Genomic DNA, 16,087 nt, shown 5'->3' with positions numbered 1-16,087 from the left:
GGATTCTTGAGCAAAATCTTGATTGGGATTCCAAGCGTAATATTCTTTAGTATCTAGGATTTTATTTCCGATTTTTATTTAATTAGGTTTCCTAGTTTTAGTCTACAATAAATTGTTCTTTATGTTTTCTAGTTGTATTAGGTTTATGCTATGTGTCATATATAAGGCACCTCTTAGACTGTAATTTTCATGGAAGTTATCAATAAAAAACCAAATATTAGAGAAATTTCTCTATGTTTCTTACGGCTGTGCCCGTAATTGCTAGTGGATTCTAGCTCATCTCATATGGCTTTCGACACTTGACGGAGCCTTTTACTTTCGTGTTCACGCTTCCCGCATCACTAGTGATCTCCTCCGGCGGCGACCCGGTGCCGGCACAGGCCTCTGGCCTCACCGGTGCGTGGTGCTTGTTGCCGGATGGGTGGTTAATGGTCTTGTCTTGGTGGAGAAGAAGCAATTGTGATCGATGGCTATCTGTTTTGAGGGGCGTCGGCGGAACGTGGAGTTTTCTGCGCTGGCTAAGAGGATTGATCTGCCAATGTACTGCTATGGGACTGTTTTGTGGGTGTGTTGGCCGGCAAACCATGGCTGTGCAGAAGGGATTCCAGTGGGGCTTCGACGGTGAAGGGCTGGGTTGTTGGCAGTGGAACCTAGGTGTTGATTTGGAGTTCTAGCCAAAGGATTTGGAGTGGTGGTGGCGGCGGGTATGGTTGGGAGGGTGGTGGCATGGATATCTCATGGTGGTTGCTCTCTGCAGATCAGTTCTGGTGTAGGAGAAATTGATGGTAAGGCTGGTAAGAGATGGTTAGGCTGAGGAGACAACAATGCCAAGTGTCAAAATTTTATAGGGAGACAGGGAATGGGATAGGGAAATGGGGACAAAAGATTTGAAGCCGTGTTTATAGATTTAAGCGTGAGAAAGATGAAATTTTTTGAACCAAGTAGAGTGAATTCAATATTTCAATGTTAGTGTCTGTACATAGTGGTTTCATTAAAAATGTCTGTAAAATTCTAAGAATATATATATATATATGGATTAAATTATGTTTAGTCCCTGTACTATGACTCTTTTTTCGTTTCAGTCCCTGACATTCTCAATTAATCTGAAAAGTCCCTAACGTCAAAATTTCCGTCTGATTGGTCCCTCCCGCGTCAAATTAGGAGTTGACCTTAGGTGAAATGTCTAATATACCTCTCTGTTATTTCTTTTTCCTTTTTAATTTATTTTTCTCCTTTTTTTTTTCTTTTTTCTTTTTAATTTCTTTTTTTTTCTTTTTTTCTTTTTAATTTCTTTTTTGCTTTTTCTTCTTTTTTTCTTGTTCCTTTTTAATTTCTTTTTTTTCCTTTTTTTTTTCTTTTCGTTTTGCCTACTTTCTCCTTCCTCAACCCACCAATCTCATTCCGATCAAACTCCACAACCCATCTGTTTCTCTCCCCAAATTGAAACCAAACCCAGCAAAGACCTAGCTTGGAGGTGCAGAGATGTACATCAAGCAAGAGCAAGAGGCTAGGAGCTGATCGATCACTTCTTCACCTTCTCTGAAGCCATCTCCCTCTGTTGGGATCCGCCCTCGCCTCCATCATCGCCGACGCCATCTCCCAAACACAAGCATATCCCAATCAGCTCGGAAATTCGCCGCTAAACCACTCCCCTCTTGTTTTCACAACCTACTTCTCTCTCTCCCACTCAAATCTCACTTTTTTCTCTCCACATCAAGCCTCAATTTGGAAACTTTTCACTGAAAACTACCATTTTTTCAGACCCTGAGGTTTTTGGGTCTTGCTCAAAATGGTGATTTAGATTTTGGGTCTGGTTGAAATGATGGTTTTTGATGGCCAAGTTGACCAAAACCAGAAGTGAAGAAGAAGAATAGTGATGGAAAAGAAAAATGGCCGCCGGCGTGGAGAACAATAATTGGGGTTTCGGGTCAATCTGGATTGGTTCGCCGACGTGGCACTACCGATGCAGCAGGATACGATGGTCATTAAAAAGGAAAAATAAAAAATAAAAAATAAAAGAAAAAGGAAAAAAGAAAAATAAAAAAAGGAAAAGGAAAAAAGAAAAAAAAGGGCCGCCGACGTGGAGAACAAGAATTGGGGTTTCGGGTCGATCTAGATTGGTTCGCCGACGTGGCGCTACCGATGCAGCAGGATACAATGGTCATTAAAAAAGAAAAAAAGAAAAAAAAAATTAAAAAGGAAAAATGAAAAATAAAAAAGGAAAAAAGAAATTAAAAAGGAAAAAGAAAAAAGAAAAAAGAAAAAAAGAAATTAAAAAGGAAAAAGAAAAAAAAATTAAAAAGAAAAAAGAAATAACAGAGGGGTATATTGGACATTTCACCTAAGGCCAACTCCTAATTTGACGCGGGAGGGACCAATCAGATGGAAATTTTGACGTTAAGGACTTTTCAGATTAATTGAGAATGTCAGGGACTGAAACGAAAAAAGGGTCATAGTACAGGGACTAAACATAATTTAATCCTATATATATCTATCTGTCTATCCCTTCTAGTGAGGGATCCATTTTTTTGGTCATTTTAAGGGATCACTCATTAGACCCATTTTTCGATTACATATTCACATATTAACTGTTCAGTTTATAGATATATATGAGTAGATCATCTCTGCAAATTTTCAGCCAAATTGATAATCATTAAGGCATTCATAAATCATAACTACGATTTACAATTATGAACATGAACGGTTCAGATTTGACAGATTCGGTTCGTCCATTGATTTAATCTAGTTCGATACATTAACGATCATCAATTTGATTGAAAATTTGTATAAATGATCTATACATTAGGACCTAAAAACTGAACGGTCGAGATGCCGAAATACGATTGAAAAGTGAGTCTCGTAAGGGATCTTTTAAAATAGCCAAAAAAATGGATCCCTTAATGTGTGTGTGTGTGTGTAAGACTCCGAATTAAAGAAAACGAGTGAGTTTTGCAATAAAGATAAAAAAATTAACGGGGAAGAATTTGGGGGAGGGAGTGTATGAACGTAGCTTGCTTGATGCACTACCTGCATGTAAACTGGTTAATAGTATTGAATAGTTTATCTCTTTTTTCTTTTGCTAATACAAGTTACACATGCCAACCTTGAACAGTATTTGATATTCCAAGTTCTAATCTCCCAAGATATCATGTTTGTATTGTTTTGAATTTAGTTATAGTAATGAGCTGCTTCATGTACCAGTACAAACTGGTAGTCCAAGTTCATTGTATAATTGTTCAATCATATATCTTGTTCTATATTTAGTGACGGGCAGTGGCGGAATCTGAAACTTCTCAATGGGGGCCAAAAATATTGATAAATTTTTTTTTTCAACAATTGATATTTACTTTCTTCATTTTCGCTGCCATATATCAAGCATGCATTAATATTCTCCTTTTTTTTTTTTTTTTTTTTATGAAAAGAGGTCAGCCCATTATATATATTCAGCAAGCAGTATAAAAACGAAACACCTCTATGGGGTCGACAGAAAGAATCGTTCCTTAGAGAACCCTAAACACCTATTCTATGACAAGAACAAGCCCCAGGCCACCCCGAGTACACCCACCTTTTGAGGAAAATAACGCACCCTTATTTCAAACAAAGATCAGCATCCTCCGAAGCAAGTAGTAAAATGAACCCTCAGAGGATGTGAGCTTTGTGACCTATTAAAGAAACTAAAAGCTAGGAATGGAAGATGATAAATCACCTTCCATCCCTTCTAAAATTAAACAAGCCTAGCAGGCCCACCAAACCCAGAACCTAGATCCAAAGAGCCCTAATGCAGCCCTTGATACCAGACAACAGGCCCAATTCCAGTCCCCTAAAAAAGTGCTCAGGGCACCCAGCCCACTAGCCCGACTCCGGCAAGCTGAGCTACGCCACCGTCGGAGTCCACCGTCTCCATCAGCAGCTGCGACGTTCGTCCTCTCCAGATCTAGGACTCGAAGCCACCTCCAACCCACAGAGAGCGCCAATCTTGTAACGGCCACCTCCATCACACCAGACTTGATCGAACCCAGCCACCCCACCCCACCGGTCGTCCGCAGACTCCCAGATTGGGAACCAATCCATTCTCCACCGTCCACGACAAACGCCAGAGAGCAAACCCGATCACCATCACAATAGTCGTCAACACCAATAGATCCACAAGTCGGACCCGATACCGACAACGTCATGCCATCCAGCCAGAAGAAAACTCCCTTTCGCACCCACCGAAACACCACCGCTTCAGCAGCACCGCCGGAAGGAGGCAACCCACTGAGATCACCGTGGCCTCTACCCAGATCCCACTCCACCCCGTAATCACCGCCAACCACCGATGCAGTACCAGCAGTTCGTTGGCCCACCAACACAGCCTCAGCCGCACCCAAACTCTTCTCACAAGAACTACCTGCGAAGACAACGAAGACGAAGATAAGGAGGCCGAAACCTGAGATTTTCTCCATGAATGGAGTAGGTATAGGTCGCGACAAACAAGAAGGATCGCCGCTCCACAAACCCTAGCAGAGCGCTCTGCTAGGTCTACGATTATTGTAATATTACATAAATCATCTATATTAATTGATGTGGTTCAAGAGTAACCCCCTCATTAATATTCTCCTTTTTTTTTTTGAATAGAAGTTGATATCATTAGATCAACAGCAAATAGGCTGTAGTTTACCAAAACTTACATAAGAAACCCAGCAAGAAAATCCGGTATAACCTATCTAAGCTAAAGCACACCATTAAAGATCTCTGGGACGCTCACAATTAAGCGAGCCTATACAAGAATGAAAAAACCTCGCCTCCTACGAAAAGAATTCATTCAACTAGCCCTCACTTGCCAATCACGCAATTGTGGTACAAGCAAAACACTAGAAACGTCATAGAAGACTCATAGAAGTTTATCCAACCTCACACAGGCTCAATACCCTAAAATATTTAGGGCCCAGATTGCCTTGACCTGAGCCCAAGCCCAAAGGCCCAAACCCAAATCAGATCTTGCTCAGCAGGAAAACTTTCTTGCCTCATCAGCCCAAGCGTGAGCCCAGGCCCAAAGACCCAGGCCAACCAAGGAGAAGCCTGCTGCACCTGTGCCTCCGCCACCGTCATGTCCTCCGGCAGCAGATCTGTCCACAGCATCATGTCGAGCAACAGCCTAGTCTGCTGCAGCAATCCTCGACCACGCCTTGCCGGAGCACGAGCGAAGCCCATCGATGGCAAAACCAGTTTCACCTCCGAACTCCAACCCCCCTTGCCGCCGACGGAAGGGACCGGTTCTGACAGCGCCGCAACGTCCCGCTCTCTGTCCAACCGGCCGGAACCAAGGAGGGCAAAGATCCTCCAGAACCCGTCGCCAACATCCCCCGGAAAACAACCCCGGGATCCAAACCATTGCAACCATCAACGACGAATGCACCAGGGGCCAGATCGGCCTACTCTACCCGAGACGAGAGGAGGCCGCCGCCGCCCAATACTGCCGCCATCGCTTGCTCGAGCGCTAGGGTTCGCTTGCTGTCTTCCGCTCATCGCGGACTTGATTCGCAATTTTATTTTTCTCTTTGCCTTTATTAATATTCTCCCTTAAATGCACTTATGAGTTAATATTTTATAGAATTCTATACGATAAATATAGAAAAATAAGTCAACTAATGAAGGTAATTATTATAATTATCTGTTTACAAGGAATAATTAGTGTTAAGACTTCAATTTGAGGGGGCAATGATTGTAAATTTTAGTTTAATTAACTTTTAATTAGGATAAAAACACAAGCCAACCAATAGCTTAGCAGCATTTTCCAAAATAATTTTGTTGGGGACAATTCAAGGGGTGAATGAACATATTCACCCTCTCTTACGATTAACGCATAATAACTTTATAATTTTTTAATCCAACCATTCATGTTGTATAACGTAATACAAAGATTAGCCTGTAAAAAATCAATCAAATTGAAGACATTTTAGTTATTCATTTCTATGAAATACACGGACGGTTCATCATAATAGTTGTAAGTATTGTTAGAACCATCCATTTATTTGATTCAATTAGATAATTAAACGGTTTTCGATCCGATTGATTTTTTACAGAGATGGTTTTTAAAGGCTAATCTAATATATGGACCGTTGGATTATAAATTTATTAAATAGATTAACATAATCGACAATAGGGGTGAATATACTTGTCCATCCTAGGAGTGAACTTAAGAATTGTCCTTTTGTTCGGAGGGGCCAGAACCCACTCCGGCCCCAATATAGTTTCGTCATTGGTGACCGGAAAATCAAAGGCATTAAGAAATTTCAGGTTTTCATTTTTTATTCGGAACTAAACATGCACTAGGCTGAAAAATGAAAATTAACAATGATGAAAAACTCCACATCAAAACAAGTTGCTTCTCTAAAAGCCACAAAATGATGATAAAAGGAACAATCAATCATTTATTTTAATATCTATTACGTATTTTTTCGAGACTTCTCATTTCATCTAGAATTATATCTCTATCTAACCACTGCAAGTGGCCTAGTGGTTCTTGCATGGCTAGTTGGGTGTGCTCCCTAACCTAGGTTCGAACCCCAAAGCTGTCAAAGTGGCCAGACACTGTGATGCAATGCACAATTGGAGCATTTCACATGCGCCGAAGGGGTTTATCTCGGGCCTAGGAAGCCTTTGGGTTCCCCTTGACAAAGTCAAAAAAATATCTCTATCTAAAAAATCAACGTCAAAATATAATGACAATGTAGGAATGAACTGAATTTAATAATTTCAGTATTCACCTCTACTCAATGCATTTATGCCTCTACGGCTCTACTAAAGATCAACCACGCTCACCTAAATCGTGATACTAGACCTAAACACGACCTCTATCCAACTACAATCGAGTAACGTTGCTTTTGAATGTGATTTGGCACAGAAACTTGAAGAATAGGTCACATGCATGAGCAAACCCTAGTGCTTAATTCAATAAATTTGATGATATATACATACACGACAAGATCTACTCTCTCTCTCTCTCTCTCTGTGTGCTTAAGATGAAGACGAAATCCAGGTCGCAATTTGTAGAATTATATAACTGCTACTTGGTTGTCAAGTTGCAGCAGCTAGCTATAGTCCATGATGACATTTACATATATAATATGTAGGTACCACATGACAAATGTGATATGATCCTTCTTCCACCTAAACAAAAGAGAGAATGGGTGAATTAAATGAGAGGTTTTCGGCATCTAATTTTTGCATCTCATTGATCTCATATCATATCATGTCATGGATAGATAAGATCTCATCTTGTCTGTCTGTCCAAAAATATATGAATGAGCAGGAAATCTTGAATCACAATCATTCATGCATTTTGGATGTTTTTCCTTTTCTTATCACGAAATTCAATATTATATGGAAGTAGACCAAACGTGTTTGGGACATATCTTTTTCCATTGAGAAGGACTTGGGAATCCTAGGGTTTTCGGATTTCACCACATTTTCCTTAATGAGAATTTTCCCCAACTCTTATATATCACCTTGATGTTACTAAAAACCCTAGAATGCTCTCACATTCATTCTCTCTTGGTGGCCGCCTTCTCAGTCATCTTGGCGTTCTTGCCTGAAGCTTGTTCAAATCGTCTCCATCCAGAGACTCCAGAGGGCAGAGGCAAACTAGTGCTCCGGCCCAGCATATCTTAGCCCTTGACTGTGTTCTCTGGAGTCACTTAGGGGCATTATTCGTACATTTTGATCATGTGTTTGACCCTTTGCTGTTGTAAGGAAGCGGCAAGAGAGTTGATTATTATTTTTTCTGTGCTAATCTTTGAAAGATGATTAGAAAATAAATTATACCAATTACAAAAGTGAAAACAAATTTACAAATCATGTTCACGTTGGAGGATAAATCGAAAAGTTATCTTCCAAAATTAGCCCAAAATAAACTAGCAATCTACTAACCTAGCATGTTCTAGTACTATCCCCATACGTAGTTGTCAAGTGCTACTAGCAATAATTGATGGTTATCACCCCACATCAGCAGAAGGCACGATATTGACAGGCCCCCATATACAATTCCAATTTACATTACAACTGTCCTTGAAAACCATACACAATAATGTACTATATATCACAGTTCCTCTCTCCCTCTATTCCAAGCTATCCACCATCACCAAATCCTAGTTGATTGGTCTGCCCTATCTCTAGGCTGCGCAGTTTTGCGCAAGCTAATCCATCAATTCACTGGTCTTGGACCAGAAGGCAAGCTAATAGAGCAGCAGACTGTGTTGCTTCTCTTGCTCGACGGAGGACGTGCCCGGCTACTTGGCTTCAACAGCCCCCTTCCTCCCTTCTCCACATTCTTGTGTATTACAGATGGAGGCCCCCGCACCCGCCCCCCCCCCCCCCCCCCCCCCCCGGCCCCCGGGTTTAGTTTCTTCCTTTTGTTGTCTTCTTTACTGTTGTTGGTTGTTTGTTTGCTTTTAATGAAAGTTCTTCTTATAAAAATAAGAAAAACAGTTCCTCATGCATTATTTAGACTCCCACTGGTCAAACGTAGGTGTGGTTTCTATTGTATATTAATCATATCTTAAATCCATATAATATGGTCACTTGATTTTGTCCATATCTCTTAATTACGACATTTGCATTAGATGTGAGGTGTGACTGCTGAGTTGTAGTGATCCGAGGCAGGCAAAAGATATCAGATTATTCATTGGTTCTGATTTGTATATATTATCATGCAGTGTAATTAACTTATTATTCCCAATTCTCCAACCAAGTTTGTCCAATTTTGCATCAAATCTAGAACATGAGTAGTTGTATACGTAGCTCGGTCTTTTTGCTTCGTATCTGTCAAGAATATGCTGTGCCAACTTAATCAGTCAGTGTGTAATTGTGTATTTGCTGGATGTGTACATGCATATGTACGCATCAATAGCGTAGAAGTATTTCATTTATAATACGATAGAATTCATAAGATAAAGTTAACTAACCTGTAGGACACCTACATGGCGGCTACATGCATGGTGTTCTCGCCCGAATCGTCTAGTTTTCATACAGTTTGATCTTCATAAAATATTGAAATGATCTTAATTAATAATAGTTAATCAAATAACCAATTGAGATTTGCTTAATTCTTTGTACTATAAAAGAAAGTCCTAAAATCATGATGATTTGAGTTCTGATTATGTGATGAAGTCGTGGTAATGATAATCTCTTTTAATTTTGTACCAAAAAAAAAAAAGATAATCTCTTTTAATTTCGCATTGAAAAACTAATTGGTTAGCTCTATAACAAAATTTTGTGCATGTAAAATACGTGCTCTGTAATTAGGAAAAAAAAAAATTACCCTAGCATTTTCTTATTCTCAAAAGACGAAAGGAGATGACTGTAATTTGAGCGTTATTAGCATCAGCACAATCAGACTCGTCTTTCCATTTACTCCACCGATCTTTGTGGCTCTAGTGCTTATCTCCTTCAAACATGACTAAGCTTCCTTTACTTTGCTCGTATAAACAATTCCCCAACTCATATAAACCATGACTAAGGACATAGAATTTTGGCAAGTTAATTGCTCCTAGTTTCTAGGAACCCATTTGGCTTTGATTCATGGTTAAGACTTAAGATAACGTCATCTGCACTATCCCAGCTTTGTGGAATGGACTCTGCATAGATTTACATTAGTCAAATTCTTCATGAAGAGTCGAGAAAAAGGTGGAACACACTTGTGAAGGATTTGATTTTCAAGTTCAACTTTATTCACGAGAGGAATCTTGTTATTTATTTATTTTATTTTTTAAAAAAAGGGAAGGAATCTTGTTCATTGTTAATTATAATTTTGGTAGGCTTAAGGAGGGTGATTTATATTATTAAAAAAGAGAGAGAGAGAGAGAGAGAGAGGGTGATTTATATATACAAAATGTGATCCAGGTGTAAATCACAACTAGCTTAATCTTATCAAGTTGTGCTTGATTAGAAAAGAAGCATTGGTTTTCATTGGGGGAGAAAATAGAATTGTCCATATGTTATTGCATCATTTTAATTTTGATCTTCCTGCAACTATGGAATCTTTCATCACATTTTGTTTTCATCTTAGTCACTTCAACATGTTTGTTGTCAACACCTCCAATCATTCTAGTCCTGTGTTCTTCTTGTTAATGATGATTCCTGGTGACTGCAATATTTGTTTCCATCTTTTATCGACAATGCCACAAAACCAAATCCCTAATGTCCTTGCTCTTTGCGTAATTCATTTTGGCAAGTAACTCCATTGTTTCTATGAATCCCACTATAGATGTTGCCATGTGATTTCATTTATGCAAGTGGAGATTGAAAGAAATCCTTATTTCTTGATGAGAAAATGACAACAGCAGGGGACCAGAACAGTAAGAATAATACATTCTTGGCTATTTTAATCAATATGACAAACTGGAAGCTCTTTATCATCAATATAGACAAGAATGGCTAGAATCCTTTTCGGATGAACTGGCCTAGTTCGTCCTGGCTTTAATATGTGGTTTGCAGTTGTCGTCGGTTGCAAAATATCTGATTTACACATCTATTTCAAATTGCCAAAAGAAACCAGAAAAACCCAAAAAAAATAAAAAATAAAAAAAACAGAAACAGAAACAAAAGACGGGTGGGGTGGGATGGGGCATTTTGTTGATCAATTGTTAGTTGACTAGGTTCTACTTGATTTCAACAGGTAGCAACTGTTTGATTATATCCAGCATCTTCCACTTGGCTGCTCTAGTCCTAGAATCTTCTGATACTGAGAGACGTTAGTAGATCAACATGCTTCACATTCTTTGTACACTTGAGTAGCACTTGAGCCACCAAAATTGATTTTGAGCAGAGGAAGAAGAGGACTTACGAATTATCACGCGGAGTAGGGAAGACAAGTCCATCTTTTAGATGACTTACTGCTACAGGCCATAACCATTTCAGCATATTTGGACCCAAGACCTGGTTAAAAGGCAGATGACTTACGATGTTAATCTTTTTTCTTTTATTTCCAGATACCATAAAAATATAGAATCATAGATAACTAATATATGGACATATATTGCACACAAACACACACACATATAGCTAGAGAGAGAGAGAGAGAGAGACCGAAGTAATGTTTTTGTAGACACTTTGGTTGTATGGATGTCTGTAGCTCTGCCCAGATTTCCTAGCCAGCCATGCAGTCCGTATTGCTTCATAATACTGGTAAATGATCCACATCCAGCTATGTATCAATAACTACTCCAAAATAATAGTTCTACTTCCATTTTCAAAATGTCACAGTTTACCTCTATAGTTGTCATATTACGGATGACGAGGTAAACATGCCATCCTAGAAGAGTTCCAAGCGTTAAGGTCAAGGCAGCCATCGTTGCTGCACATGTAACCTAAAAAACGACAGACCTCAAAATCTGTAATGTCCCATGAATATCCAAAACAGGTACAATATTAAGATAAGTGGTGAGGCAACAAAAGGGGTTTTAAGTTCAGGTAATTTTGATGTGCACCATAAATTCAGTGAAAATTCAAACTTTTAGCACAGTCAACCAAAACCAGCAAAAATTGAATGTACCAACTCACATAAAAGACTTTGAGGCTCCCACTTCCACTGAATTCCCAGTCCTTTTGCAAAGCACAAGTTATAATGATGGTCTAAACATGTCAGAAGCTTCAGTCAGAATTTTAGACTGCTTATTACCGTATTAACATGTAAAAGGAAGACGAGATTAAACTTACTGTAGAATACAAGCTTCCTATTGTTGCATATAAGACTAGCGTAAAGAAGGCTTTGTAGTTCCAATAACCGACACAGTTATTGACCCACAGACAGTGATGATCCTGCACCCAATTTTCACAGGAAAAAGTGAACCAAAAAGAAAATCCATGTGCAAAACTAAGAATGGTGAGTAAAATGACAAGGAAAACAATCCAACCTACCATCCTTAAAACACACCTTCTGCAGACCCGGCAATGATGAGCCCTAGGAGGCTTGTATGTTGAACACTTGTCACAACACCTTGATTGTATAACCTATCAGAAATCAAGATCCAAAATATCAAAACTAACTACACGGCAGTACTACTAATGCGCAATTAGATTCACAACAACTGGTACCCTAAAGCCTAAAGTACTTGTTTCACTGTAAATGCATATCAACATGTTGACAAGGGCGTAGCATAATAAGCTTTAAGAGAAACTGTACACTATTACAGAAAGCGTCCCAGTACTGATTTAGCTATTGGTACAACATTTTTTTATTCATAAAAACAGAAAAAATTTATTCCGTTACGGCCTCTGAGGATTATGTAATGCTGACCCTAACCCCAAGTGCAAACTTATAAGGGAGTTGGGGAGTTCCTGACCATGCTGACTCATCCTTATAACTTATAACATCTTAAAGTGCTCCTCAAAAAACCGGCATGTAAAACTTTGTAAGAAATCCTGAACCAAAACAACATTCGGCAACTGCTCCCCTCCCTCTCTTTTGCTCCTTACTTGTTTAGAGCCTCAAACTATAATTATTGGTTCAGCATTACATAATTCAGTAAAATTTCTAGCCTTTACCAATTAACCTAAAAAAGACACACTTTTAACTGCTACCTATATCCTATGTCCTATGTCCATGCTCCTACCGTTGGAATAATATAAGAGAATTTCATGCCACTAGTCACCTAATATCTAAATATCTCCATGTACCACTCTCAACTGCACCAACTAATAGCCTCCTTGATGAAATAGCAACACATCAATAACTCGAGTTTCAGAGCTCCTTTGATCAAGCAAGCAACAAATAGATAACTCCGATATATTTCTAACAGTCTTTCGTCGTAAACTCCATAAATCAATCAAGGAACAGGACTAACAGACAATGCAGTGACAACAAATACTAATCTATCTTGCTGAGACTCTAAAGTCTTATTCTTTCACCTCAAGACTCTTAATTTTCATTGTTTCTAACTTCATACCAACAAATTCACTCAAAATAGTCCAGGGTAGGTAAATTCAATTTCCATTCTACCTAGATTCATAATCCAATTCCTTCTCCTACATTTTCCCAACAACCCAACTAAGCCTCAGCTACAAATATCATCGAAATCATTCATCAACCAATATTCACTCTATCCAAATGCCAAAACAGAAAGCAATAGAATAAAAACAAAGACCCAACTATTACAAACGTTTCTAAAAAAAAAAAAACTTACATTTTTCTTGGGCTCCTGATCAGAGACTCCACTATCTTCAACATCAGGGATATATGAAGCTGGGGTGTAACCTGGGTCGATGAGAACACAAGAAGAGAAAGAGAAGAGGCAAAGAGAGGCCAAGACAGTGAAGATCAGAACGTTCAGATAACCAGCAGAGCTCTGCAACCCAACCCAATCGTCGATGAAAATAAAGACCGTGATGTAACAGATGAAACCCATCAACAGAAGCACAGCGAAGATTGGGATCGATAGGAATCTCTGGCACTTCATCGTGGGTTTGAGAAAACTGAACAAGAAACAGAATTTCTGCTTCTTAGAAATTCTTCCCGGCAACTTTTTTCTCCAGTCTCGGGGTTTCTTTTTCTATCTGTAGCGGAGTTGGCCCAAATTGCAATGGGCCTAATTCGGATCCGAATGAAAAGGTGTATCCTAAACATTCAATTCAATAGCCAGATGTCGATCAAAATCATAGGCCAATTTTAAGTTGAGCAAGTATCACTCACCACGGTCATATCTTGTTTTTTGAGAAGTAGAAATTGCATATTATTAGATAATATAGATAGGTACGTTAGATATAAGTACACAAGTACACCGAATAGTCAGATTTTAGCTAAAGTAGCTAAAAAGTTATTTTGGTTAGCCACTTTTAAAAAACGTCTGCATCAGTTCTCTCTATTTTAGCTAGTTTAAAATTTATATTAATTTTTAAATGAAGATTAAATAGTTTAATTGTATTTATAAATTACATAAAATTACTTAAAATGAATGTTTTAAATTATAGAGAGCCACACCTCGCTCTCTATATTTATGAGCAAAATAGCTAAAAGTTATAATAGAGAGCCACTTAGGAGTCTGGTGCAGCTGCTAAAATAGATAAAAAACTAAATATGCTCTCCAAAATAGCTAAGGAGCTAAAATAGAGAATCTGCTAAAAATGCTCTAAACACGCGCTGCCTGAATATATTTTCTAGAGTATATGTGCAAAGAACTGTAGGGAATAAGCAGAAAAATGTAGTCACTTCTTCTATTATATCAATTGCAATTCAGTAGCGAATAACTACCAATGTCAATAGTATAGTGGTAACAACAGGAGAAAGCTTCAATACAAGTTTGCCAAGGCTGGTAGTTTCATTTTGGGGAGCAGCTTCATATTAATTGGAGGAAGATCAACGAGAATCTAAATCAAAGACCAAATACGGAGATACCATCCAAGTTTACCCTCTTTGACTTCTCCATAGACCCACTATACCACCAACAACAACATGGTGAAAAGGAAGAAACAAAACCCATAACCAATCTGGAAACTTTAATCAGCATAAGTAGGTGGTGGCCCATTGATATCAAAATTTCACTTTAAGCCAACAGAACATCCATAGTCATATCTAAGTTAGCAAAAGTGTATTTCATAAAGAATAATTTTGTGTCTATTAAATTAATTAACGTTGCGTTCACCTAAGTACATAATAGTGATAAATACAAAAAACCACACCTTAATAAACAATTTAGCAGTAAGTGCTTGAAATCACCAATCAAATCTGAGATAATTATCACGTAACATAATTTCATCATTTGAAACATCAATAATATGCATATTAGAGATGTTTTAGCTCCATTAGGTCTTTGGAATTTGATGTTAGCCAGAAGTAGACATTTCTATGGCTCCGATTTGTATGGTTATTCCTAGCTGTAACTTTACTCCATGAATCAATAAAGTCTCTTTTTATTATGAAAAAAAAAAAAGACTAATAGAATTGACGTACCGGTAAAGAAAACTTATTGAGGGCATCTATGACTTTTCAACTTATCCTTTGGTTACTTTTCAGTTTTCAATTATTTTAGAAAACAAGGTTTAGGGTGGTGGTTTTTGTGCAGGGTTTGTGGTTTGGACTAGTGGGTTGTTGCAACTCTATTGCTTATTCGGCCCAGTTGGGCCGAGGTTTTATTTCTAGTTGTTTTGCTAGTTTAGTTAAGTTTTTAATTGTTAATGTAATAAGTCGCTGCCATTTTTTTGTAGAACGATGTGGCCTTGATTCCGATATGTGCACTTTGTGTGTCTTATCTGCTCTAAATAGGTGGCGAGTTCTTTGCATTGGCAAATAGTCGCAACCTCCAAGTGGCAGTAACATGTTTGCTCTAGGTAGGCAGTGAGTTTTTTGCTTGGTCAAATTGTCGTAGCGTCTTAGTGGCATGTGAAACTAAGTGTCACCAAAGTTGTATACCGGTGTCAAAATAATGGGAAAGTTGTACTATTGGTAATGATGCTTCTTCATAATAGAGTTATCTTTTCGGTATGTCACCACAATTGTAAAGCTAATGGAGTAGTCAGTAGAGCACTTTTCGCTAGTTGGTGCTTGTTTTTTTTTTTTTTTTTTTTGATTTGTCAATCACACAGTGTCCTTAAAAGATTCCTAGGCCCAGAGACTAATCCGTGCTCGAGGGATCTTGTCAGAACGCTTCCTCCCCCCTGGCCACCAAGAATATATTGGGATTTAACTCCAATAAGCGTTGGTGGGATTCGAACCCGAGTGTGGGGGTTCCACACCTGGAGGCTCTTACCAACTCGACCACCTGTGGTGGTTAGTTGGTGCTTGTTAAAATACATTGTTTTAGTTGAGACTTTTATTATTATTTCCTCTGCCATGACGATTAATCAAGCCATACATCTTGATGAATGTTTTGCTCTTACAAATTGAAGTATGTGACGATTAATCAACGGATAACATCTTGATGAATGTTTTGCTCTTACATATTAAATTATGTGATTTACATTCATTGAGCTATTGCTATATGTTTATGAAATTATGAAGTTCTGAATCTTGGAGGTAAGGAATCTCAAAAGGCTCACCAATGTCCAATCTCGTATGCGATAGTTATTAGAGCAACTCTAACAGTTTCTCCATATTTTGATTTTTCTCTACTTT

The 16,087-nt window shown here is 38.4% G+C and overlaps 1 protein-coding gene across 1 annotated transcript; it reads right to left on the bottom strand.

The window, feature by feature from the left end:
* Positions 1 to 10,281: 10,281 nt before the first annotated feature.
* On the bottom strand, positions 10,282 to 13,600 carry LOC133715117 (probable protein S-acyltransferase 15). The gene is made up of 7 exons (XM_062141486.1): positions 13,164 to 13,600; positions 11,899 to 11,991; positions 11,698 to 11,799; positions 11,542 to 11,613; positions 11,250 to 11,348; positions 11,068 to 11,163; positions 10,282 to 10,917 (listed from the first exon to the last, which is right to left on the bottom strand). The coding sequence occupies exons 1-7, from the start codon at positions 13,434 to 13,436 to the stop codon at positions 10,822 to 10,824; spliced, it is 831 nt and encodes a 276-aa protein (XP_061997470.1). The 5' UTR covers positions 13,437 to 13,600; the 3' UTR covers positions 10,282 to 10,821.
* Between the last annotated feature and the right edge of the window lie 2,487 nt (positions 13,601 to 16,087).

Source organism: Rosa rugosa, chromosome 6 (genome assembly GCF_958449725.1).
Source record: "Rosa rugosa chromosome 6, drRosRugo1.1, whole genome shotgun sequence".
NCBI lineage: Eukaryota > Viridiplantae > Streptophyta > Magnoliopsida > Rosales > Rosaceae > Rosa > Rosa rugosa.
This window is presented reverse-complemented; position numbering and strand designations above follow the sequence as displayed.

Coding starts and splice junctions, on each gene's coding strand:
- LOC133715117 (XM_062141486.1), bottom strand. CDS start 13,436: ATGAAGTGCCAGAGATTCCTATCGATCCCAATCTTCGCTGTGCTTCTG. Junction 11,614..11,697: donor TAGGAAGCTTGTATTCTACA/GTAAGTTTAATC, acceptor TGACATGTTTAG/ACCATCATTATAACTTGTGC. Junction 10,918..11,067: donor TCTACAAAAACATTACTTCG/GTCTCTCTCTCT, acceptor CCTTTTAACCAG/GTCTTGGGTCCAAATATGCT.